This window comes from Cicer arietinum, chromosome 4 (assembly GCF_000331145.2).
Source record: "Cicer arietinum cultivar CDC Frontier isolate Library 1 chromosome 4, Cicar.CDCFrontier_v2.0, whole genome shotgun sequence".
Taxonomy (NCBI): domain Eukaryota; kingdom Viridiplantae; phylum Streptophyta; class Magnoliopsida; order Fabales; family Fabaceae; genus Cicer; species Cicer arietinum.
The window spans coordinates 56,230,042-56,257,264 of record NC_021163.2 but is presented as its reverse complement, the minus strand read 5'-3'; the positions used below and the strand labels follow the sequence as shown (position 1 = coordinate 56,257,264).

General features: G+C 30.0%; 4 protein-coding genes across 7 annotated transcripts in view; 2 read left to right on the top strand and 2 right to left on the bottom strand.

Moving 5' to 3' along the window:
- Positions 1–1,709: 1,709 nt before the first annotated feature.
- Positions 1,710–13,280, bottom strand: LOC101515558 (aldehyde dehydrogenase family 3 member H1). 2 transcript variants are annotated; one of them, XM_004498289.4, is made up of 10 exons: positions 12,957–13,280; positions 5,222–5,290; positions 5,040–5,136; positions 4,541–4,747; positions 3,723–3,838; positions 3,514–3,618; positions 3,256–3,428; positions 3,057–3,147; positions 2,582–2,731; positions 1,710–2,163 (listed from the first exon to the last, which is right to left on the bottom strand). In XM_004498289.4, exons 1-10 carry the CDS (start codon positions 13,179–13,181, stop codon positions 1,930–1,932), a joined length of 1,467 nt encoding a protein of 488 aa, XP_004498346.1. In that variant the 5' UTR covers positions 13,182–13,280; the 3' UTR covers positions 1,710–1,929. The 2 variants fall into 2 exon arrangements, with proteins under 2 accessions (XP_004498346.1, XP_073223931.1); XM_073367830.1 differs by lacking the exon at positions 12,957–13,280 and adding an exon at positions 6,715–7,068.
- Positions 13,281–15,553: 2,273 nt separating this feature from the next.
- On the top strand, positions 15,554–20,347 carry LOC101514360 (BTB/POZ domain-containing protein At1g21780-like). Of its 3 annotated transcripts, XR_012162844.1 has the most exons (6): positions 15,554–15,839; positions 15,921–16,078; positions 17,680–17,795; positions 18,230–18,851; positions 19,539–19,582; positions 20,208–20,347. XR_012162844.1 is itself a non-coding variant. In XM_012715171.3 (5 exons), the coding sequence occupies exons 1-4, from the start codon at positions 15,727–15,729 to the stop codon at positions 18,827–18,829; spliced, it is 987 nt and encodes a 328-aa protein (XP_012570625.1). In that variant the 5' UTR covers positions 15,554–15,726; the 3' UTR covers positions 18,830–18,851; positions 20,208–20,347. The 3 variants fall into 3 exon arrangements, 2 of the variants coding, with proteins under 2 accessions (XP_012570625.1, XP_004498343.1); XM_012715171.3 differs by lacking the exon at positions 19,539–19,582; XM_004498286.4 differs by lacking the exons at positions 19,539–19,582; positions 20,208–20,347 and having other exon boundaries at positions 18,230–18,986.
- On the top strand, positions 19,896–20,557 carry LOC101514909 (uncharacterized). Its single transcript, XM_012715173.3, has one exon. The coding sequence runs from the start codon at positions 20,189–20,191 to the stop codon at positions 20,525–20,527; it is 339 nt and encodes a 112-aa protein (XP_012570627.1). The 5' UTR covers positions 19,896–20,188; the 3' UTR covers positions 20,528–20,557.
- A 585-nt stretch (positions 20,558–21,142) lies between these two features.
- LOC101515232 (chlorophyllide a oxygenase, chloroplastic) overlaps positions 21,143–27,223 on the bottom strand; it is a 7,710-nt gene continuing 1,629 nt past the window's right edge. Inside the window, exons 2-9 of the mRNA XM_004498288.4 lie at positions 25,192–25,419; positions 24,717–24,821; positions 24,307–24,582; positions 23,970–24,117; positions 23,665–23,849; positions 23,436–23,548; positions 22,278–22,572; positions 21,143–21,642 (exon numbers count right to left, since the gene is read on the bottom strand). Of these exons, the coding sequence (XP_004498345.1) occupies positions 21,478–21,642; positions 22,278–22,572; positions 23,436–23,548; positions 23,665–23,849; positions 23,970–24,117; positions 24,307–24,582; positions 24,717–24,821; positions 25,192–25,419 (1,515 nt within the window). The 3' untranslated portion in view covers positions 21,143–21,477. The remainder of the gene's footprint in view (positions 21,643–22,277; positions 22,573–23,435; positions 23,549–23,664; positions 23,850–23,969; positions 24,118–24,306; positions 24,583–24,716; positions 24,822–25,191; positions 25,420–27,223) is intronic.

The window sequence follows — 27,223 nt, the reverse complement described above, 5'->3', positions numbered from 1 at the left end:
GATTTTCAACAATTTGGGGGGGTATAGATTTAAATGGGGGGTACAATAGCCAGTTTTCGAAACTAAGATGCTAGACGCGAGATTGATGTTTTGACAATAAAACCAAACAGGCTATTATTTTTTCACCACTTTTTAATAATATAGAATTAGGTTATGTTTGGTAAAATTAGCAGATGTGTTATAATTTATTATTGATAGTTGTTAAGTTAATTAAATATTTGATAAAATTAGCAGTTCAATTAGTTTAAAAATATAAAACGACGTAAAAGAATATTATTAATTAAAAATAAATTTTATCAAACATAAAACATTTTAAAAAGTAGTAATTTAAAAATTATCACTGAAATGTATTTTATTTGCTTATCTATTTAATTTAATTTAAAATAAAATAAATTAAAAAATTATTTACTTTAAAATATAAAATAATTTATTAAAAATCAATTTAAAATTATATTAAATAAATTGTTTATTAATTAAATATTATAAAGTTATTTATTAATTAAATATATTATAAAATTATTTATTTTAAATTATTATAAATAAATTATAAAAAGTGAAAAATAATTTTAGTTACACTAATAAAGATAAAATTAAAAGAGAAATTATAAACTATAAATTATAAACTCATGAACTACTTAAATTAGTTTATAAGCAAACGGTGTAAGTTATAAGTTCACAAATAACTGCTATCAGAGTTTATAAATTATAAGTTATAAATCTGTTTTTGGATGTTAACAAACAAAGCCTTAACAATGAAAAAAAAAAAATTGTACAAATTGAATAAGGGATAGTTATTTTAAAAAAAATGATAATATAATATTATTTTACTCGCATAACAACTCCACTCTTTAATAATACTTTGTCAATTTAATTAATTTTCTACTGCTTATTGAATTCTCTAAACTTTTTCAAGGCTTTTGAGACTTGTGTTTGGTGAGATCGATATCCAAGTTCATACATAAACTTTTACACCCAAAGGATGTTGTTGTCGTAAGGGGGAGGGGGGGATAGCAATTACTTAGTACTTACAAATTATTTATGTTGTACATTCACATTGTAATTTAAGGTTCAATATAACCCGCACGTGCGGGTATCCACCAAAATCTGTTTGATTTGGATGAGAAAAATCGATTTTGATTGGGTGTGGATGCGGGTGCGGATTTTCTTCGAAATTAAAATTTGGGAGCGGAGACGGGTGTGGGGTGGGGATATCCACACCGCAAATAATATTAAAATTTTATATACATATACATATTGAATATACTTAATATTTTTTTAATTATTAAATATTAAAAATTATAATTTATCTCTATAGAAAATATTTTTTATTTTATTTTCTAATTGTCTAATAACGATTATTTTATTTTATTAATTATAATATATATATGAACGGATGCTGGTGTGGACGAAAAAATTCGAACCCCATTGCGGACAAGGATGAGGGTCTAAATTCTACATCCGCTATAAAACGGAGGCAGGTAAGGATTTTCTTCGATTAGTCGAGTGCGGAGTGATAAAGACAAAATCCACCCCAACCTGCCCCGTTACCATGCCTAGTCGTAAATAATAATTTCTCTTTCTCTAATTATCTTTTAAAAAATAATTTCTCCCTTAAGAGCACTATGAACGAGTTTTTAAATGTTTAAGATTTACACATGTCATTATTCTATCATCCTTGTTTTCATCGGAGGAAGACATTTTCCACGTACTGATAGCTCAAATTGTGAATTTATTCACACTTACATTAAAATATTAAATTACACATGTTTGAATGTGAGTCATCATGTAGTACATATAATATACTATATCAGTATACTAGCATGGTTGATGAGTTTAAAACAAAAAAATTGGACACTAAAATAAAAAGGAAGCTAGAATATATAAAAATGTGCCAAATGCAAATAGATGTAAGATTCCAAGACAAAATTTCTAGGACATTCCAAGTATGGCACGAACTATATTAAGTATGCCACCACCAACTAGAGCCTTCAACAATCTCATCTTTGTAGCAGTGTATGGTGGATATCTTATAGGAGCATCACCAAAAAAGCTACGATAAAGAACTGCTTTTTTGTGGCTAAATGCATCAAATGAGAATTTTCCATGGTATGCACCTAATCCACTTTCACCTACTCCTCCAAAAGGTAAAGTATGAACTGCAAGCTGCACAGGATGAAAAGCACATATGGGTAACAGAAAGATAGAAATTATCACTGATAATAATTTAAAAAAATAAAAAAACTAAATATAATTGTACGGGTCAATGTCGTGTCACACACAGGATGTAACCGTCTGACAATTATATCTATTTTTATTTATATTTCTTCTATATACACTGAACTCGTCTTCAATCTAAAGTGTTGGTGCTACATACTTTAAAAGAGCACGCAGAACTTACATATTTTAGCAATTAAACTAGAACAAGTAGCTTTAAAACAAGGATTGTTGACAAAACCAAAACTTAAAAGCTGATTTGGAGATCACATATACTTATGTTCTGTTTGCATATAAAAATTACATTCGGAGGTACACACAAACTAAGGGATTCAAGGATAGACTGTAAAAGAGAAATAAAACTTACATGCATAGTAGTGTCATTGATGACCACACCACCAGCAGAAACATTCATAACAAACTTCTCCTTGAGATTCTTATTGTTTGTAAATATATATGCAGCAAGAGGCTTTGATCCTGAGTTTATCACATCAAAGCTTTCTTCTAGTTTATCAACCTGTTTCAAGCAACGAAAAAATGAAGAGAAAAAAATATAATTGATCAGCTGTGACTTTAATTTACTAATGCATACTTCACAATTTATCTATTTTCAGAAAGTGCTATATCTTGTAGTTATCTTATGATAAAAGGTGGAAACTGGAAATTGACATTTTCACTCTTTTCATATCAATTATTTTTGCAGCTTGCAAGCCATTTGAAAAAATAAGTGCATATTTGTTTTCATTATAGTATTGCAAAAGCAAGTAAACAAGGAGAGGTAAAATAATGAAATTCTGAAGAAAATATCAAAGAAACAGTTACTGTGGCGCCTTAGTTCCTACCGTGATGATGGGAAGTAAAGGACCAAATATCTCTTCACTCATTATCAGAGAATCTCGCGGAACATCCAATAGAACAGTAGGGCTAATCCTCCTGTAATTTAAGGAAAAAAGAGACAGAAATGGTAGTGTCAATATTGTATTTCACTAAATCAAGACCTTATCAATGAAGTACCTTCAAAAAGAAGACAAGAGAGCTTACAATTTGCTTTCATCCTTTTCGCCGCCATAAACAATCTTACCAGAAACTTTATCATCATCCAAAAGCTTTGTCAAGCGAGCGAAGTGGTTCGAGTTTACAATACGGGACAAATCTTTTGATTCCAATGGATTCTTTCCATAAAAAGCCTCCAATTCAGTTTTAAGAGCATCCACCTAGAAATAGTAGGAGGAATCAAACACTAATAACAAAGAGACAGATTTAGAATACCAACTACACACATAAGAAAAAACTTATTACCAACTTAGGAGCATAGTTTTTTGTTGTTATAATATAATCTGGAGAAATGCAAGCTTGTCCATTGTTGCAGCCCCACTTTCCAGCAATTATCCTTCTTGTTGCAACCTTGGAAGTTTAAATTCAAATAAATTTAAGTCTTAATGAGGTACAAGGTATCTAGGGTGATGGCAATTACTTGTTAAATACAAAAAGAGAGAGTAAGAGTATACCTTTAAGTTGATATCTGAATCAACAACTACTGGTGATTTTCCTCCAAGCTCCAGCACAACTGGTGTAAGGTGCTTAGCAGCAGCAGCCATCACAATGCGTCCAACTCTTCCATTACCTAAAATGCCAACAACTACATATTTGAGTAAATGATATCCAATTTCAAGTGTCATTTTAACAAACTTCCAAGCAAACTAATCGTCGTCATGACAAAGTTCCCCCACAGCTGGAAGATCGAAGCTCCGATACCAGTTGACAGGTATTGGTCCATAAAATGGTAGCAAAGAAGAATTTATTTATTAAAATGAATGAATGTATAGTTACACATAATGTTATTAAAGAGAACTTGATCACTCCCTAATCTCAACAGATTTACAAAATGCTTAACCACCTTCTCAAGCCTCTTCCTATTTAAAGATAACAACTTTGTAGAATTTTAGGTTAAGCCTCATAAAGAAAGAAGAAACAGCCTTCTAAAAGATGCCTATGAAGCCTACAAACATAATCTGCAAACTCTTATATCAATTACTGATTTTCACTGAAATTAAAATTAATAAGAAAATTCATGCTTACCAGACATATTTAAAGATTTATCAAACAGGGTGATCTAACAGAAAAGTTTGGCCATATAATTTGGTGGTTAGTTGTGGTTTTTAAGTAAGGAAGTATAAATATAACTACAACGAGAATAATGTCAGTGAATTCAAACCATAAAGGGGGAAAAAACAGAAAACCAATTGTTTATGTACCAGAAAAAACAGAAAACCAATTTGAAATTATAAACCATCAAAGAAAGCCAGAGGTGAGAAACATGGAGAACCTGTGTAGAAAATTTTGTCCCACTTTTGTTGCAGTAATGCAGATGTTTCATCAACTGCTCCCTCAACAACTCTTATAGATGAGTTATCCATGTATTCCCCTAACAGTTTTGCCAGCAGTGATGATGTGGCTGGAGCCATTTCTGATGGTTTTAAGACCACAGCATTACCAGCTGCAATAGCTCCAATGACCGGATCAAGTGACAGCACTGGAAAGACATAGAATTTAATAAAATCATCATTATAGATTTTGAAGATAGAGCTTGGAGAAAAGGATTAAAAATGAAATTGTGAAACACAAATTTGACAATAAAGTCCGACAACAATTTAGATGTTAATGTCATTAAAATTTGTGGTTAATTGCGTTCAGTTGATGGATAATGAATATATATAATAAGGTGTCACAACTCATTAATCATCCACTAAATGTAATTAACTCGCAATTTTGAATGCCGTTAACCATATGATATGAAACAAGGTCAACTAAATATTGTGACATACAAAATGGATAGTTCCATGCAGAGATAACCAACACAACTCCAAGTGGTTCAGATACTATTTCAGCTGAAGAAGGGAAAGTTGTGAGTGAAGTTTTGACCTGCATTAAAGGGGAATTCATGTGATGATGAATGTAAACAATCGTTTCAAATAATGTCAGTGAAAGAACTTCACATAAAACATACTTTTTCCGGCGCCATCCAATGCTTCAATTCCTTGATTGCAGCTTGACATGAGTTTTTTAACATAGCAATCTGCAATGCAACACCACCAGGTATATGAGAAGATAGAACAATATGAACCTAATGAAATCTGATTAACTTCAATTCAATAACAGCAACTATTCGGACAACATGTGAATTAGATACATACTAACTATATAACCAGTGGCATCTCATTCTCATGTGCTAAACAAAAATCTTACTTGTCAACATCATCAAATAATGCTAGTGCTTCTATTTAACTGGAAAGGAAAATGCAGGACCACACACTTAATGCACATACACCTAAATAACATATACCAAAAATATAAAAATGGAAACCCAAAAAATCAGAAGGGACTCAGGACAAGGGGCACGGCAACTCTGCAAGTGCAACAACACATCTGAGCGAAATTAAATACTACTATAATTTACTATTTAATGGTTTAAATATTTTTAGAATAAAATAAATAAATAAGTAAAAAGCTAAGATTGATTCAATCCCATTTCTGAGGAAAAAAAGTACAGTGTTACATGAAATATAGACTGTATTTGGTTGCATTTCATCCATGCTGTTTTAGATAATTTAAACAATAAGACTTACTAGTAGGAGTATATTATTTCATACCATTCCACTTACTTTATTTCTTATTATTATTAATCCAAATTGAAACATTGTCTAAAAATTTAGATTTGATTCTAACTCAATCACTCAAAATTGGCTTGTAAAATAATGGATGTCCATTATTTATAAACACATTTTTCAGTTCATATCACATTCAGTATTGGACTCTCAACACATTCATCTCATGTCTAAGACCAAACATCTCAAGTGTGTCCGAATGATGATAACATATTTTCTCCGGTTTTAAATCTAAACAAAAAAAAAAAAACTGAAATATAGATACATTTTGACTTTTGTTTGGACCAAATATATTTTGATTTTTTCTTATAATTAAAACTGAAAAAAGAATATAAAGATAAAGTAAACTCTTGTATCATCTTAACATTTGGGAGTTACTACATCTAAACCAAACATTACAAAACTTACATAAAAAAATAAAAATCAAACTTTACAAAGCTGATCTTGTAGAGTGAATCCACCATTTATAATAAACACGTTTTTTCAGAACATAATATCACATTTAATAAGTGTGACTGCAAAAAAAAAAAAAAAAAAGATAAGCCACCTACGACCATAGGATTGGGCAACTCCAAAAGTTAGACATGGTCATTAATGCTCATGCCAAACCACAAAAACCCATACGGCAACGTTTCTGCAAACATTCGTTCTCTCGGAATTTCCTAGGATTAAACAACCCCAAACAAACACTATCATTACTTCACCTTACCCACATAAAAACTGGACCCTAAAAATAATAATAAATGAAATGAGTTATCGCTTCATTTATTGATCAACCAACTTTTTTTTTAATTAAATAAAAAAAATTATAGTAAACCACTAACAAATTACGAACCTCGTAAGTCACGGTTTCGAGCGGGGGTTTGTCGATGTCGTTTTTTAGAGCATCAACGATTTCTTGTTCGTGAAATTGCGTGAGTTCAAAGAGTTGGTTAAGTTGTGATAATCTCCATTTATAACTTCGTGTTTTACCAGTAGCGAAGCTTGCTCTTAGTTCATTCACCGTCGATTCAGCGTCGAACATAGTTTTGTTTTCCATAGTTTTGATAAATGTAATTGAAAAGAAGAGAAGAAAACAAAAGAATAGTAATGCTAAGTGTTTGTTACGTAGTGTTGTGGGTAAGGTTGGTGAATTGGAATTAACTTCCTCTATTTGTTTATATACTAGTTTCATGGCGGAGGGTCCTTTCTTCTCTTTTTTCACATTTTCATTGCGTATAACTCCTTCCTTGTATAATGCAATTATTGGTCATTATTACTCTAATCATTTTTTAATTATCTATTAAATATAAAAATCATTTTCACAATTTCATACCAATTAAGAATATAATTAGTTTTGTATAGAAAAGAAAAATTATGCATTAGTTTTTTTGAAACGTGTTATGTCATTGTTATAATTATGTTGAGACCGACTTTTTTATCTTTTTATATCATTACATGAATAACAAATCAATTTTGTATTTTTTAAATTATGAATTACTTTATAAAATTATCATTCACTTTTTAACTGAAAAATACAATTTGATGAGGCAGATTATTTGTTTCACAACATTAATTTACTGGCATTAATTTGTTCCATAAACAACCCTTGATAATTCCTTTTTTATAAATATTAAATTTTATTAATTTAAGTGTTGAATGTTTTTGTATTATTTTAATAGTCCTGTCTATCAAAAATTATAGAAATTTGATATCATTAAATATAGAAATTTATAGTGATATTTTGCTTGTATGACAAAAAGTATATCGTCGTTTTAACTTGAGCTTTTTTTTTAAATGAAAGTTTGCATATTTGATTAACTATTATTTGACTGCTAGTACGATGAAATTTACCATTTATGAAAGTTAAAATCAATTGCTCATATTCTTTATGAAATTTTGTAAGGAAAATAGTCACAAAGATATTATTAGTATTTTTTTATTTGTTTCTTGTCCAAGATAAAGGTAAATCCCATTATAAACATTAAGTGAGATTTAAAGGTATTTTTTATCTTATACTTGAACATCATTCTTTCACATTGAATTTGCTTTCTAAAAAAATTTAATCATATTCATACTTTTTTAAGGAAAATTAAACTCATACTTTTTATTTGCAATATTTTATTTCTTACTATATATGTCTCATAATAACTGTCACATATGGAAGAAAAAAAATCAAGTTCTAATGTACTTTAAATTGTTTTCTTAATCATTTTTTTATAGTTTTACCCTCTATTTAATATTATGTTCATCGCTCTAAATCTATGATTATCAATTTTTTATTTATGATAAAGAAAATATATCACTAGTTACTTTAGTAAAATCACCATTCTTATACTTTCTTTTATCATATTTTCTCAATATTATTGAAATAGTCAAATATGACATATTTCATTAGTTTCATTTGTTTAAGATTTTTAAAAAATTATTTTGACTTTATATCTTAAAAAATGATATTTATAAGAACTTACTTAAAAATATTAGAAATTATTTTAGATTTATGTGATACCAATTAGAAAAATAATAATTTTGACATTTAATAATTAAAATATTCATTATTAAAGATTTAAAATGATAAAAATCACATTTAAAAAAAAAAGGTATATTCCAAAAATATTTTTATAAAGAGCTTCTTAAAATAGCTTTTTATTCTAATTATTTTTTGAAATTTCATTATCCAAAAAACATTATAGTAAATAGATAAAATACTAAAAATGATATTTAAAATTAACTATTTGAACCAATTTTTTATTTGAACTTTTATTTTTAAAATTATTTTTTAAAAATGTTATATCAGAAAGATAAAATATTATAAAAAAATGATTTTAAAAAAATCTTAAACAAACCACCCTAATTCATATATTCCATGTGGTTTTGAATATAATTATGATAACAAAAATTAATGTATTTAATTTAAAACTTATACAGAATAAATATATTGTTTAATTATTTTTATTTATAGTTAAAATTGGAAGGAGTGCAGTAAAACAATTAATATTTGTTTGTCGAAAAAAAACAATTAATAGTAGAGTCAATCAACTTTTATTATACAGTTATGATGATCAATCACAAAAAGTGTAAAACCATCATAAATAAAAAGAGTCAATCAACATTTATTATACATTTATGATAATCAACATCAACATTAAGACAAACTTGTTATATGATAATAACTTTATCAATTGGTTTTATAAAATAGATAATAATTTTATCAATGGTCAATTTGATCTTTCATTTTATTTCATTATCAATATGAGAATAAATATGCATTTAATGACTATACTTCCCAAAAATAAGTTGATAATATAGAACATTTGTACACAATCATTTAAGTTTTGAAATATTTTTACGAATGAAAATATGTTCTCTTTTCTAATCTCCTCATATTATTAGATCTTATTTGGTGCTCCTAACTAACCCGGTTGCTCACTCCTTTGGACTTTTGAAACTAGCTATACTAATTTTATAATTACATCAACAACTCATTGTTCAATAGAATAATGAATTAGTTAGATTATTATTAATATATTATATTTATTATTAGATGAAATATTATTAGCAAACTTAATTACACTCTTGATCTTTTAGTTTGAAGTGTGAACTAGTGTTTCCTCTATTTTTTTTTGGGTAAGGACAGGTGAACTAATGAAATTTTGACCCATACATACGTACATAAGTTTCATTCAAACCAATTATGCACCTTTATATTTTTATATTTATATACACATGTATTTATAAGTGTTTAATTTGTATGCTTAGTGTAAAAATATTTAAATAATCGATATATCATAATCAATCACGTAGATAATTTTATAAATAATTATGATAAAAATTAAATATTATTAATTATTTAATAATTATAATTAATTAATAATATAATTTTTTTATATTAACTATCAAAATTCTTTATAGACGATTGTCAAAATCATTTTATACTAATTATGTATATAAATTAAATTCTCTATCGAAAACTCCTCCAAACACACTTGATCCCAAGCAAAGTGAAAAATTAACATCACTGTCTATGTCTATCTATATTTTGAAGTAATTTTAATTTTCATATGTGCATTATTTGATTCAAATTATTTTTAAAAATAATAAATTTTATATTTTTATTACATGTTTGTGTTTTGAAAAACACTTTTTTTACTTTTCCGAAAAACATTGTGTTTCGGAAAATTTAAAATAAAAAAATTTAGAACATAAATTTCAAAGCTTCTAAAATACATTTGTGTCAAAAAAATTTTAAAAATTTTGGTACATAAATGTATTTCGAAAAACGTAAAAACATTTTTTTTGTTAATTCAAATTTATAAAACGCATTTATGTACTGAAAAATTTGAAGAAAAAAAATAGATACACAAAGTTCAAATTTTAATACACATGTGTTTCAAAAAAAAATTTAAAATTTTTTGGAAATCAAGTTGAATTTAATAGAGTAGAAAAAAAAATATGATTTTAAAGAAAAAATGATAAAATAGATAATTTATATAAAATATAGAAATAAGAGTATAAATGTGTGGCATAAATTAAAATTTTCAACAGCTTTTGGATTTTTTTTAAAAATCTTTAACAATTAGATTATAAATTATTCTAAAGTCCCTTTTTTTTATAATAGGTAATAAACGGACTCTAAAATTTATATATAAGATGGAGAAAAAAATGGGAGTGAATCTCATGTTTTTTTCCCCCATGTTATCTCACTCTTCAAATCTCCACCCTTGGTTAATTAATGTTTCTCCATTTTCTCAAATTCCAAATGACTCTTCTATTTGTTTTATAATGATCAAAATCTCCACATTATTTCTTCACTTTGATTTTAACGAGAAATGATCCATTCCCAAAAAATAACACCCAAAAAGTTATAGTAGCTCAATGCCTCAATCTACCCACCAACATATTTTTGACGGACCAATGTATCAATTTTGGGAGGCCAATACCCTGAATTGGTGGGCCAATATATCTTTTAACCTATTTTTATTTTGAAATAAAATATTGATTTATTTATTAAAAATATAGATTTAGAGTTTGTTTATTACGAGTTTTTTTAATAAAAAATATCATTTTTTAAATATAATCGCTTTTAATATTTTCACCTGTTTGTTATGATTTTTTTTAAATAATTAATATATAAAAATAATCTAAAAACTAATTAAAATGTAAAACTGTTTTGAGTAACTTTTATAAAATTATTTTTTATAAATTATTTAAAAATTAATAATTTTTATTACAGTAAAAAAAAATAACTTCTTTAAAAAAAAAACAAAATTTCTAATAAATCATCTTTAAATTATTAAATATCAAAATCATATTTTTTATAATACATAACGAACATACCCTTAACTAAAAAAAGCCTTTTTCTTTTCTTTCCTTTTCTTTTCTTTGCCTCTTGTTTGGTTTGACATTTCCAAATGTCTGTGAGAAAGTTAGTACTACCATCTCTTAAATTTAAAACTTCATGAGACCAATATGGTGAGACATAAATGATAAATAATGAGTCAATTTTGAGAATTCAATTGTTAATTGGTGCATATAAAAAACATAAGTTGAAAAATATCAATTTGTTAAATAGACATATTGAAAGATTAATTTCCACATTCAGCAAGAAGAAAAAAATTCCAAAAAAAAAAAAAAATTCTACAATCGTACAACATCTGTGGATGACAATTGAGCTCAATTATTTAAGCACCAATAGACAATAGCAAAGAAAATAATGATCTCTTATAAAAAAATCATGCTAATGACACTTTTCTTGTCACTTTCTTTCAAACACCCAATCTTTTTATTAAATGAAATTCATACGAATCAAATCACTCTATTAAAAGTAAAATCACTATTAAAAGTAATAGGATCTACATAAATTTTATATAAATTAGAAAAGAAAGTAAAAAAAATAAAAAATAGTGATGCTAGCATTGCTAAAGAAAAGATCCAGTGATCCACGGATCCTTGACTTTTGGAATCTAGTTAGATGAGAACATGTAACAACATTATGAAAGAAGATAAAGAACACGATCATAAATGTATTCTTTTTAATTTAAAAACGATTTCAGGTGTGTAATAAAATATCATATATATGTTTACGTTAGTAGATTTTCTAAAGGAGAGTATAGATTTTTTTACATATGGTTTTAGGATTTAATTTTTATTTTAAGTTTTTGTGAGATATTTTACAAATTAACCCAATAAATTAAAGTGACACTGTAATGCAATTTTATTTAATGCATGCGTAAAATTTTACATCGGTGTATAAAAGTTAATCTATTTTATATATATTCATGTAATGCAAATGTCGCTGCTTTTTTTATTGTCTTTTAATTTGTTAGTTTTTATTGTAAGTATTAAATAATAATTTTAATAAATTAATAGAATAAAACTTTTTTTATTGTTAATCAATCATAAACCATCGTTTACACTTTTAAATAAAATATAATAAGTTATATTCGTTTACACAACTTTTAAATAAAATATAATAAGTTATATTGTTTTAAAGATCGGACAATTATAATTGAATGACATCAATTGAAAAAAATGCTACTAATTAATATCTATGTTAGTTTTTAGTTTAAACAAATAAAAGATTATTTTCTAAGAAAATATTACAAAACAATATAATCAAGATGACATAGTTAATCTCATTCTCCCTTCTCAACCTTTTATGGCAGATTTATCTCCCTTGACCTTTTCTCTTTTTTTTTTTGGAATGATTCAATACGTTATAGATTACATTTCATATCTTTGTTTCCCCATAAAGTTAATACCCCTTTGAAATATACCAATAGCAAATGCTAACTAAAATTTGTTATCAATTTTAAAATTTAATATTGTTTTTATTGATATTTCATTTCAAATGAAATATTAATAAAATAAAAATGAAATTACACCAAACCTAATCAAAAGTCAAAAAATAAAACAATCAAAATCAAACTAAAAAAAGGCATATAGACAAAAACAAAATAAGGTTAAAATAGTAAAAAGAAATACTAAAATTCTAACACCGGCCATTCTAAAAAAAATATAGACAAAAATAAAACGATAAAGCAAATAAATTTCAATAAATTAATTTATAGTTTAGAGTTTTAGAGATTAATTGAGTACCTCTTGGATGAATGATTCAGTTTCAGATTTGGATAAATCAGAGTAAAGAGAAGCAACAATCTCTTTTTCATGGCCTTCAGTTAAATCGAAAAGAGCTTTCAATTGAGAAACTCTCCACTTGTAGCTTCGAGTTTTGCCAGAGTCAAATGTTACTCTTAGATCCTTAACCGTTGCAAAAGCTTCTTCTGAACCGAACACTTCCTTGTTGACTGTAGAAAACGCCATCTTTAGCAACGCTATGCTAAATGATATTACACGATGGATGGTTTAGAAACAATGATATATGAAAATGATAAATAAATAAATATGCACATTATTATTTTTGCCTTATTATATTATATATCATATTTGTCTTATTCCTCTTTTATAGTATGTGTATATATTATATTAAGCGTGGAAATTTCCGATCGATGTGCTTGTTGTCTTCTACCAAGTAGCCATATAGATTCCTCTCCTTGAAAATGGTAATCAAATATATAATTAAAATTAATGTATATTTAATCAAAATAAAATTAATGTATAGTTTTTAAATTAAATTCAAACAAATTTGAAAATCTATTGGATACTAACAAAAAAATCATGCCAAAAGTTACTCGTTGTTGTTTGAATTGGTTGTTTATGGATTATTTGTAGAGAACAAAATAATAGTGTTTTCACTAAAGTCAAAAGTAGTGGTGGGATAATTTTATATTGTGTTTGAAGTGGAAACTCATAGTATTAATTCTTTTATTTTAATTTTTTAAGGCATATCTTGTACTTTGAATAATTTTTTCCTTTATATATATATATATAATTTTATATTTTGTGTGTGTGTACTTTTCCAACAAAAAAAAAACCTCATATTTAATGTAACTTTTTGTATTTCAAAAGATGCAATTATTAATCATTGAAACTATTTAAATTATGTTAAATAATAAACTTAATTTTTTTATTGAGATTTAAAAATAAATACGATGAACCATATATCTTAATACATAAAATTTAATCTATTTATTTCTTATAATTAATTCCAAATAGAATAGTCGTTTTACAATGTGGTGGATTGAATGTCCGTTGGATCTCAATAAACAAAGGAAGAAGTAAACAATGCAAGATTCTTCAATATATCTAGATTTAATGAAAAAGAAAAAACAACTTCACCCAAGACAAAGGATGACGTGCTTATAATATTCGTCACACTCACAACCACAGCCTTCAACCTTTAATGGCAATGTCACAAAGTGGCAAACGAGCACAATAATAGTTTATTTATTGAGACAATCTTTCTTTAAAATTTTGAAGATAACAAAATTATTTTGAAGATTATAATTATGATTACGTATGATATATAACATGTGCACTTAAGTGTATTTAGTTTTAGGAAACAAGTCTTTAACAAGTTTGATCATATCACAATAAAATTGAAGTTTCAAAGAAATTAGTAATATGTCTTTGAAGAATCAAATTGAGGATGATTTTGTATTTAAGCTCAAACATCTCAAAATAAACAAACTAATCAAAAGGGAAATAATCAAAAGGGAAATAAAGGCAACCAATTTGTGAAAATGGGATTAAAAGTTATAAAATGAACTTACACTAGACTTAGAGGATAAGCAATCTAAATTTGAGGATGAGCATTGTTCAATAATCATCCTCGCACATAGACAAATAAAATTGATAGTATAAAGGTACAAAATGCGATGTCTTTGATTATAGAGACACAATGTTCTAAACTATTGATAAAAAAAAAAAAAAGTAAAAATCAACTGCTACATAAAAAAAAGTGGAAGCTTCATCCTCGTACTTACTAGATCCAAGGATGAACCATAATATTCATCCCCTCAATTCACTTAACACAAAAACAAAGCTTAAAAGACATTTTTGCAATTTCAAACAAGACCAATGGACAATCATCAAAGTTCCCAATGGGTATATCTAACTGTATCTCATATCTAAGTCACATTGTTAGATCCAACTCAAATCAAATATGTCAATTTGTATATTCTAAATTATTTATAACTTGAAGCCATTTTGTAAGGTCTATGAGATTTGAAAAGAAATTGACAATGTAAACTTGATGATGCTAAGAAAACACACAATGGAAAGAATATAAAATATCAATAGAGGATAGATCTTTTGAGCTATAGTGAAAAATCTCATATAATTGTGAGGATTGAACATAATTTTAAATTAAGTGAACCAATATAAATTTGTAGACGTGTATCTAAACCATATCCTCTTTATTCGTGACTACTCCTTATTTTAATCACATCATATTTTAAATATTGTCTGCTTTTATATTTTAAAAGATCATGGCTATTCACCCAATTTCTAGTGTTATTCTCCTTACTTGAACATTTCTATTCCCAGAGTATTTTCTTTTTAATTTTTTATTCCAGTTATTAAAATTATGTTAATATAGATTTAGTATTTTTTTTAATTATTAATGTTGTTAATAGACGACTAACATTACCTCCGGTTAACAAATTAATTACATTACACATAACGTGTTTGCCACATTGGAAGGCACTTCAAAAAGAGGTGGTCCCCACTCCCCACAAAAATAAAATAAAACGTACTGGTAACGTGTTGTGTTATGTATTAAGCATCGCACTTTGTTAGGATTAGAATGGACTTCCTAATCGGAATATTTTGACTTTGTTTTGTTGACGTTGATGTGTCTTTTTCAGTTACAGAAAGAGTCCAAAATTTGGTGTGTTAGTTGAGCAACTCATCACATACTCACGAATTCGTGAATATAGCAGCAGCGAGAGATAAAAGAAATATCAACATGGTAGATACGAAGGTAGAAACAATTTCACGTTTAGCTCAATGGAAAATCGACAACTTTGGCCCTTGTTCCTACAAGAAATCAGACCCTTTCAAACTCGGAATTTGGAACTGGTATCAATCAATCCACCTTCAAATTATTTACTATATGTTCAATTTTATCTTATGTTATGCATTCATTCTATTTTTTTTTAGGCATTTGTCGATAGAGAGAAACAGGTATTTATACATTCATCTATTTCCAGAACCTTCTCGTGTTTCTAAAGAACAGCCTCCTATTGCTCGCTTCATTCTCCGTGTTTCCAATTCTGCCTCCTCTTCTTCCTCCTCCCGCAAATTTTACATTTCTCCTGGTACTATCTCTTACTGGTGTTTTATTACTATTTTCATTATTGTTAGGATTAGTCCCTGTAATTTACTTAAAAGTAAAATTATTGGTTACTTTTGTTCTCCTTGAATTTCGTTGCTAGGGTTAATAGTAGGGTTAGAGTGCAAACAAGAATTAAGAAAAGGCCACTATTAACAATCTCTGTTACATATTAACAATCTCAATACTCTTGCAACACATGACAAAGTTCCTTTATTTTATCTGTTTAATCAAGCCTTGTCATGTAAGTATAACCATCCAATATTTGGGTTTGTCAAAAAATAATATATCCAATTTTTGGGGTTGCTTCTGTGTGGGCCTATGTCCTGTGTTCCTCTGTGGAATTCTTCTGCTGGGTCCATCATTTTGCTATCATAGACAGCAAGGGGCAACAGTATGTGAAAAATGGATTAAAGGGTAGTCTGTTTATTTGAACCGTTTGGTAATCAAGAGTGGACTATGCTGGAGAAAATAATGTTCAACAGTTTCACCAAAGTGATTGTGGTACTCTATCATCCTTTGTCAATGGGGGCTACCCTGATGTTTTCTCCAACATTTCATTCTCATTCCTAAATTTTTTCTTGTTTTGCGTGGCCACTCTATTGTAACATTCTCATCCGTGCAACACTTATCTTACTTTCTCGTTTGCTTTTTACTTCTCAACATTTCGTCTCATATAACATTTCATGTTTTATAGCTGTACGTGCAACTTTCTGTTAGTGTGATATTTTTCTCTCACAAATAACATTCCTCTATTTCATCCACCTTGCTTAGATTCTAAGGTTTACATTTCCTTTTTTCTTCACGTCATTTTCCATAATGTACCCAAGATATTTAAATTGAGACCTTATGGTATTTTATGTTCTCCAATTTTCACTTATAAGTTAGCATTTGCGTGCCTTTCCTCTTGCTAAACTTGCACTCCATGTACTTTGTTTTCATATGCTTAAATGAATGTAATGAGCTTCTGAGGCTTGTCACCCCATATCTCTAACATTCCATTTATTTATTTTGTTGAGTCTTCAATTAAAACATGTACATTTGGAAAGGTTCATAAAGCACACATCTAGAACTGCAGCCCATAATTATAATTAAAATCTTTTAGCAAATAATTGATTTTGGTAATGATTGGCCTCTTTATTTTCTTTAAACCCTTTCTGGTATTTCTCATCTTGAATATGTTCTTTTGGAAATGATAACAGTAGTTATTTTAGACTTGGAAATAATAGCAATTTATACATTGGGTACATCAGAGTTTTAAATTGTTTATCCTGTCTCATAAATTCAAGTTAGCAACCCAAGCTTGAAATGTAATTTCCACTTTTGCATATTTAATCATTGGGATCCTCCTTTATACCCAAAGTTCTAGTGCTCGACTTGGATTTTCGGATATCTACTACTGTACACACCCTCTTTACTTTTATTTACCAAGTACCAACAATAAATACAGGGCTAACTTTGTGTCACCACCTTAAATTTGATAGCAATAAGTATAGTATTGCATTTACCTATAGCTACTTCAAGATTGTATGATGAAATGCTGATAGAGGTTGTATTCATATGTGCTTGTAAATTATAATGCCACAGTTCATGAAAGGGTGCTTAGAACATGTGATGACTTTGTCTGGCCTGTGGATACTACATTCCTTGGCCGCATCATTATTGATGTTGAATTTCTTGACCTGAAGATCTATCCTCTGAATGTGAGTCTCTAACTTTTATAATCATCACTATGTTAATACACTGTTGATGTAACAAGATAAATATATGGCTTAGGCCTTGTTTGGATTAACAACTTAATTAGACGCTTATTGCATAAACGCTTATGATATAAGTGTTTATGTATAAGCTATTTCAAGAACAAAGATAAAGTAAAGTAAATTTGTTTTCATAAACTAACTTGGAGAGCTTATAAAGATAAGCTGAAAACAACTTATAGTTATAGACATATCGTAAGCAGTTTTCATAAACTCTTCCACACAATTTCACCAGTTCTTATGGCAGTAGATAAATTCAAGTTACTTAGTAGCATGTCCTGTGTTTTATCCGATGGCTTACATTTCTCCCAGTAAACCTCTGAACTAGTGTTAGATTGTTGCTTCTTAACCTTTGATCGTTTTTTACATCGGTGAGTCAGGGTGGAGAAGCCAGTTCTATATGGCCTTCTGATGGAAAACTACAATCTGTTGCTACTCAAAACACTCTTCGGTGCCTCTCTCGCATGCTTTACGAAGCTATACACGCTGACCTCACCATTATAACTGCAGATGGTACACTTAAGGCCCACAAGGCAGTTATGTCTGCAAGTTCTCCTGTGTTCCAGGGCTTGTATCATGACATCGGGGAAGAGAAAGATTCGTCTACAATCCACATAGAAGACATGTCACAAGAATCATGCAGGGCCCTTCTGAGTTACTTCTATGGCACAATAAAACATGAAGATTTCTGGAAGCACAGGCTTGCATTGCTCGGAGCAGCGAATAAATATGACATTGGTGATCTCAAAGATGCTTGTGAGGAAAGCTTACTTGAAGATCTTAACTCAGGAAATGTTTTGGAGAGGCTCAATGAGGCTTGGATGTACCAGTTGCACAAGTTAAAGAAAGGATGTTTCACATTCTTATTTGATTTTGGTAAGATTTATGATGTTAGAGATGAAGTAAATACCTTTTTTAGTCATGCAGACCGGGAACTAATGCTGGAGATGTTTCAAGAAGTGCTTACAATTTGGAAATAGGTTATGTCATTGAACTATAGAGGTACCCTTTGTATCTTGTAATATGATGATTCCATGTGTATAATCATGTTTTTACTTTTTTTAGTACTGGATTATTATATTATGAGGGAAGCACATTGTTATGTAGATAAATGGCTAGTTGATTTTGATTGGTTTATATACTTTTGTTTTTTTTATTTTGCATATGATTTTGCTTTCTTCTTAAATTAATCAAATAATAATGTGAAACCTAAAAAAATTGCTTTCTTTTTAAATTAAGCCCTTTCTCTAGGACAAACATATCTTGATTCTGTCCTTCATCACAACTTAAGAAACCATAAAAAGTTGCTTTTTATATATGGAATTTTTCTAACTTGTATGATGGAGGGCAATTTTTTAATTTTTTTTTATTTGTATGAAAACTATGTATTACAAATGCAACGTGGTTTTAAATTACTGTCTGTATGCTTTGTGTTTTGAAAATGTTTACAAAAAAAAATTTACACAGATCCATGTACAATGATTTTTTATGAAAATTTCTTTACTTGTAAGTTATAAATATATAGAGTCTATAATATTGTCAAGTAAAGGTCAATAACAACGAGTAAAGTCACTTATTCATGAGGGTTATAGAGCATTACAAGAAATACAGAAAGCGAAAAGTAGAAGTGATAAATATTCGTTCGTAACAGGGATGAGTTTTTTTTAATCTTTTTTACTCACATAACAGGTATGGGGTTGACAAAGAAAAAAAAAACACACATGAAGAAAACCGTATGGCACTAATCCCTTTTTTTGTCACTTTATTTTTTATTTTTTTATAATCATTCAAATATAAATTTATATTTCATTAATCACTTAATTATTTTATTAATTACTAAACTATAAATTACTAAATTCTTAATCTTAAATAAATATCGATATTGTTAGATTAGACATGTGTCGGTTATTTATTGTAGTTATAAAATAAGTGATATATTCATAAAAAATCCCTCTATCCTTGTCCCGTATTTACATCAAAATGGTATGTTTAAAAAACATTTTTGTATTCATAATAGGTTAAGATATTTTTGCAAAAGTGGTAAAATGTGGAGGTGAGTTAAACTATGTAAGGGTACACTTAATAATAACCCCTTATGAGAGTGATAAGGCCTATTCTACAAAGCCCATGTATCATTCTACAAAGCCCATGTATCATTCTACAAAGCCCAAAGTCATAGAAGTCTCATGAAAATTCCAGATTCCAGAGAAAGAAATTCGCAAACCAAGATAAACACCAGATTAATTTCATTTCATTATTACATAACAGAAAAAAGCAACGACGTTAGCGAGTGTGAAAGAAAAACGCGAAGATTAACTTGAAGTCGTTACGCGTTAACGATGTTCTTCTTCTTTGCAGGAGGGTTAGAACAACAAGTTCGACAGGTGGTGAAATCAGGTGTGGGAAGGTGCATCAACTGCGGCTCACGCGCCGATTTAGTCGAGTACGATAAAGTTCTGAAGCTCTTTTTCGTTCCCGTTTGGCGGTGGCAAGGGAAGGATACTCTTTTGTATTGTCAAAACTGCAAGTTTTTGTTTCCTCAATCGCATTCACTTCCTCCTCCGCCGCCGACGTCTAGCGGTGGTTCAACGTTGCCGGATTGTTTGAGATGTCGGTTTTGTGATCGGGAAGTGGAGGCTGATTTCGCGTTCTGTCCTTACTGCGGCTCTCAAATGTAAACAAACAAATACGATTTACTTTTGCTTGTTTGGTGTTTGTTGAATGGATTTAGAAAATTTTAAATAAATTAACTGCTAAATTAAATATATGAATTTCTAAGTGGAGAAGCTTATATGTGATTTAAGGAACTATCATTTGTAGTTCTTGAAAGTTAGGTTTAAGTCACTTAGATCACAATAAAACACATTAGTTATCCAATAAGCCTTAGTTGAGTTATGAAGAAAAAATGAAGTAGTACGTAGGTATGTTATACATGCATTAATGTAATTCACCATTAACATTATGCATTTACATTTTGAATATATATTTGTAAAATTGAATTAAACAAAAATTTGAGGCTAAATTTTCGCTAGCTAGCGTCAATTTTGCAAGTAAATCAGTGTTATTAGAACATATGACAAAATCAATTGACTACTATTTTGGTTCATCAAAAGTGAAATGTGTTTTGGCCTTTTTGGGAAATATTAACCCATGTATTTTTTATGGTTAGTAAAATATAACAAATTTCTTACAGTGGTTAATTTACAATGCTGTGTACCAATTTTTATGATAGTAAGTTTCAAGTGATCATTATGCAAAAGGAAAAAAAGTACTTTGATCGGAACTCAAACCAGTCAAGAATAATTCTGAATTAACATTGGACTATAAAACATTGTCATCATACAACAATCCCCTTTATTCAAGGGGTGTGGTTATGCCACCACCTAAGATGGTGAACCATTAAATGGATTTAACACTGTACACATTCAAGAAGAAAAAAGATTGTCAAGACTCAAAAAGGAGCCTCTGATATAAATACAACATTCCCGAGTGGCCTCATTAGATTTGATGCAAAGCCATGAAACACAAAGCAACATGTGAGTGCCAAGGTTGTCCTAGAGCTTTGACTAAAAAGAAAAAAGAGCCTTATGAATCTAAGAAAAAACGATCCTTAATTTCTGTATTTTAATTATGTGTTGAAGGGTAGTTGTTTAGCTCCATTTTCCAATGCATCCCTCCAAAGCCTATACCTTATTCCAAGCTTGTCATAGGTAACTGGCACATTCCATACATTTGCACCATTGTTCATTCTCTCTTGTTGACCCAATACTAGCCTTAGATCCTCATTTAAAACCTTTAGTGTGTAAATATTAACAAAACATTAGAAGTCAATATTGAAAGTCATTCACATGAACATACAAACAAAACAAAGGTATTTATTAATCATAACAATAGAATAGCATTTCATCAATAATCAAAACTTAAAAAATTCAAGTCATATCAATACTCTTTCAGTACTTGTCCACCGTGTTTAAACATGACTAATTTCTGTTAGAGAATCTTATGAACACTTAATCAAGTTTTCTATATATACAAGGGTCGAGATTCAAACCTCTGACTACTTACTTAATGTACATATGTCCCTTGACTCGTATATTTAAATACACCGAAATTCATTTTAAATGATTTTGCATTGTATCCTCTTCAAGCTTAAATATCCAAATTTTTACTTTTTGAAACATTACTCATTTTTCCCTTATGTTAGTTAAATGTAGCAACGACACTTCAGATTGAAGATGTGTCCAGCTGTTTAACACATATAAGACACTGACACATGTAGTAATATTCAATTTTCATTTTTTCAAATTATTATTCGTGCCAATTTGTTAGTGTGGTGTCTAATATCCGTGTCATTGCTTCATAAGTTTCCTCTTCCTAAAACAATTATTTATGAATTCACAATTCAAAACAAGAGAGGAAAAACTCTACCTGTTCTGCAAAATGCCTCCATAAATGTTGCATAAAAGGAACATGCTTAAGTAGAGGAGCGAAATCCAGCGACATTCTGTATAACAATCTTGTTTTATGTTTTGAAGATGGTAAGCATACATGAAGTTGGTGCAGGTGTGTTGCACATTCTTTAGTGCTTTGTCCCTCCAGTTTCCCAGGCTTTGAAATTCCAATGGTTGATAGAACCATGCAAGGTGGACGAAACTCCATATCGATTGGATAAGGATCCCAGTATCCTTGAAGGCCAGATGCAGGTGTCAAAAAGTTCACAAAGCTGCAAGTTCAATTATTTCATGCTCAGATACTAAGTGACCTATAAATGTACTATTGCATAGGATAAAGCTTTGAGTTATAACTAAAATTTGAACTATTTCGCGCACAATTTATTGGGAAAAACTCAAGTCCCACATAGATAAGAGATGGACCTATAGTAGTTTATAAAGAGCGACAACCCTCACCTTACAAGCCGGTTTTGTCAGAATGAGTTAGACCCAATATAAAACCTAAGATGGTATCAGAGTCTACTCGATCGGATCAACGTTGGGCGTGAGATGTATTGGAAAAAACTCAAGAAATCCCACTTAGATAAGAGATAGATGGATCTCTATAATAGTTTATAAAGAATGACACCCCTCACCTTACAAGCCATTTTTGTAAGACGAGTTAGGCCCAATATAAAACCTAAGACAATTGAACTATCTAAGGACGACACATTATTTTGTGATACATGAAAGACATGTTTGGATAAATAGTTTAATTAAGCGCTTATATATAAACATTTATCATGTAAGTGCTTATGTTTAAGTTATTTCTATAATAAAAGATAAAATAAAGTTAAATTGTTTTCATTTAAAATAAGGTGTTTTCATAAGCTATCACGGAAAACTTATGGAAATAAGCTGAAAACAACTTATGCTTATGTCATAAGATGTTTCCATAAACTCTCTAAAACACTCTTGCAAGTGCTTATGTCGGTAAATAAACTCAAATAAGTCAATTCAAAGAGATCCGAACTCTGAAAAATATAAAGTGGGTTCAGAGATTTTGTTATAGCAAATTAACAATTTTGTAGAACTTAAGTTAAATCAAATTCACATATTGAATCCTCTCACATTTAAGGGTATAAACAAAACAAACCTCGGAACACTCCATCCCTTTGCGAACGTTGAAGTATGAGTAAAAGGGGCATGCGCAAGATCCAAAAGGTTGTCCAAAAGTAATCCATGTTCAACCGGAAGTTCCATGACAATCTGTTTTGTGAACAGCAACCAAGTAAGAAAAGACGACTTTTATCTTCTTTCTTTCATCAATCATACAATTGTAATTCGTTGTTCGCATAAATTTAAAAACTATAATCATTACATACCTCAGCGTGGACTACAAATCCAGAAGGAGGTAGTAAAGATGGAAGTGTCGCCGTTGGGGGATCATTGCCAGGCCAAATCCAGATCATCCCTTCTTTCTCAAAACAAGGAACTGACTTTATCTTTATATTTAGCATTCGAGTAGACGGCATTTTCTCGCATTTTCCGTCTGTCGTATATTCCCAGCCTGATATCCAACCATTAGGTAGTTTTAGAGTCTGTCTCAGAAATAAATCTATTGATTGTGTACTGTAACTCATTACTACGATATAATCATGCTATGCTATTCGTTTCGATGAATACTAACCATGGTAAGGGCATTGGATACGACCCTCGTTTACCGAGCCAAGGTGCAGTGGACATGCTCTATGTGCACAAGTATTCTGGACACATCCAGGTTTGCCATCTTTACCCCTAAAGATAACCCACGGTTCCTCGAAACATTCCATTGGGATCTGAAAAAGAGAAGTAACACACTTGTGAGAATTCACATTCAAATTAGATTCACTTTTGAAAAACTAGTACTTTCTATAGGAATATTCCTTTTTCAATATCATAATATTATTTGTTTCCTTTTCATTAGATATCACAATGTTGTCTAGTAGAAATTGAAATTTACAAAATATACGAATCAATTGACTTACCATGGTATCATCCTTTAAGTCGGCAGAGAACGCAACAGGATACCAGAAATTCTTTAAGTTAGGATGGTATGACTGAACTGGACCTGATACATTCAATCTTTTCCGCGGCTTCCTTCTTCTTTCGGTACGTACAGATTTTTCAGACGTGCTGGGAGACGAGGATGTCTCATCAACTTCAGCCGTGCTTCTGTCTTGCAATAGCCTATCATTTACCAATTCTTCCATGTAAGCTAGTTTATCTAAAGCAGTGGAAACTCTTGTTTCCGATATATGAACCTGCAATAAGTCATTAACTTCTATTACATCGACAAAACATAATACTGGATAAAGTTTCTGCCAAGATTGATGAACCAAAGATATCCAAGTTCCAAGTTTTGGTCGCTAGTCAAGTGCTGCTAATAGTTATTTACCTGTCTGTGTGCTTCTGCTAATTCGTCCTGCAACTCAGCTAGATCCTTTTTCATGGTGCCGATCGACTTGTATTCACGAGCTAGAGGATTAAGAACTTCAACCACCTACATACATATTTTCATAGCACATTTAGTGAGAATACAATCGTAGTTTTAAATTGCAGTTCGCAACCGCAATTGCAACCGCAATATAAAGGTTTTAGAGGTCTTCACTATGGCATCATAACCATAATTGTAGGTCACATCAACCACATTTGCACACATTTTGCTGCAATATCAAGGTTCATAGTGTAACCACAACCACGACCACATTTTAAAACCATGAATTCAACAACAACAACAATCAAGGCTTGAAAGAAAAGTTATATAGTACAAATACTATAATTTGATCCAACAAGGTTCATTTATGTCAAAATTCATAAAGAGTAAGATTCAATTTAAAAAGTATGCAACAATAACAGAAATTATCTGAAACCTTTTCATGGAGGAGCATGATGGTAAGCACATCTTGGCGAGCTCGCCAATCACAGTACTGAATATCCTGCCTAGCTACTTCTAAAGCTTGAAATACATCCAAAGTTTTCCCTTTACTCAATGGCACTTTCAATCTTGGATCTTCTACATCAAATATCGTACCCCATGAATTTTTCTTCTCTAGTTCTTCTCCAAACACAGCAAACACTCCAAATTTACCTTTCAAACCCTGAACATTTTGACATGCCCAAAAAAGTATAAGCAACAAAGTAAGTGACTGTTAACAAAGAAAAGAGAAAGAGAAACAACCACTCTGGGGTTTCATAACATAGAATGAACCAAAACCACGAGTTAATAGGGTTACAATGAGTATATATATAAAAGAATAGAATTGTCTAGAATTGTCTAAAATACCCTTACTACTAATATATAATAATATTATCTAACATCTCCCCTCAAACTCACGATGCATTAACATGGAGCATCGAGAGTTTGTCAATCTAAAAAAAACGAAAACGTTTAATGGAATGCATCTTTGTGAACAAATCAGCAATCTGTAAAGAAGAAGAGACAAACGGTAGAGTAATGATTCTATGCTGAAGATGATGACGAGAGGGGTAACGAGGAGGATCAACAATCGCAGGAGGTGGTTGGACAGCCGAGAGGACAAAAGGGATATCACCAAAGAAGAAGCAACAATCAAAGAGAAGAACCAAGCCAACAAAAAATCAAACCGAAAAAGGAGCGACCAAAAAAAGGAGCAACAACCATATCAAAATCAACATATAGGAACAACCAAAGAAGTAGCACCACGAAACAACCATATCAAAATCAACAGATAGGAACCACCAAAGAAGTAGCACCACGAAACCAAATCCAAACAAACCAAGGAGCAACAACCATATCAAAATCAACAGATAGGAACCACCAAAGAAGTAGCACCACGAAACCAAATCCAAACAAACCAAGGAGCAACAACCATATCAAAATCAACAGATAGGAACAACCAAAGAAGTAGCACCACGAAACAAAATCCAAACAAACCAAGGAGCAACAACCATATCAAAATCAACAGATAGGAACCACCAAAGAAGTAGCACCACGAAACCAAATCCAAACAAACCAAACCAAATAGAACCAAACAAAACTAAATCATATCAAACCAAACTAAACAAAGAGAGAAGCAACAAAGCAAATCACTAGAGAGATTAGCAATCAAACAGAAGAAGCAACAGACAGAGCGACAACACAGAAGATCAAATTTTCAGCCTCATCCAAGTATCCAACCCTTCCTAGAAGGTCAATCATACAACCATAATGCTCAATCTGAGGCACAATTCCAAATATCTCCATTTCTTTGAAGCATCTTCTTCCTTCCTCTACCAAACCACAATGGTAAGCAGATAACACACTAGTCATTGTTATCTCATTCGGTTCAAATCCTTCCCGTAACATTGCTGCGAATACTTCTAACGCTTCCTTCGCACAACCATTGACACCATAACCATTTATCAAAGCATTCCAACTAAGCACATTCTTGACAGGCATACAATCAAATATAACCCTACCCACCACAACATCATCATCCTCACAATAACCATGAACCATACTAGTCCAAGAAATAACATTCTTATCCTTCATCTTATCAAACAAATCCCTCGCCAAATCCATACACCCCATTTTCACATACCCATCAATCATAACATTAGAAGCAACAATATCTCTATCAGGCATAACATCAAAAAGCTTCCTGGCCTCACTCATATCCCCACACCTAGCAAACCCAACAATAACAGCAGTCCAAGAAACCAAACTTCTCACAAACATTTCAACCAAAGAAGTCCCAACATACAAATTAACACAAAACCCATTTTTCAAAACAACACAATGAACCTCCAAACCTTCTCTCAAAGCCATACAAATAATGAGACAAACACAATCACTGAGACAAAATAAATTAGGGATAACCTGGTGCTGTGCGAACACGATTTCTCCCCCTACAGACGTCGTTTTACCGATCCAACCGTTGAAGA

Coding starts and splice junctions, on each gene's coding strand:
- LOC101514909 (XM_012715173.3), top strand. CDS start 20,189: ATGTTCTTCTTCTTTGCAGGAGGGTTAGAACAACAAGTTCGACAGGTG.
- LOC101515558 (XM_073367830.1), bottom strand. CDS start 7,053: ATGAAACTAGTATATAAACAAATAGAGGAAGTTAATTCCAATTCACCA. Junction 2,732..3,056: donor CTTTACTTCCCATCATCACG/GTAGGAACTAAG, acceptor TGCTTGAAACAG/GTTGATAAACTAGAAGAAAG. Junction 2,164..2,581: donor TCAATGACACTACTATGCAT/GTAAGTTTTATT, acceptor CATCCTGTGCAG/CTTGCAGTTCATACTTTACC.
- LOC101514360 (XM_012715171.3), top strand. CDS start 15,727: ATGGTAGATACGAAGGTAGAAACAATTTCACGTTTAGCTCAATGGAAA. Junction 15,840..15,920: donor AAACTCGGAATTTGGAACTG/GTATCAATCAAT, acceptor ATTTTTTTTTAG/GCATTTGTCGATAGAGAGAA. Junction 17,796..18,229: donor TGAAGATCTATCCTCTGAAT/GTGAGTCTCTAA, acceptor TCGGTGAGTCAG/GGTGGAGAAGCCAGTTCTAT.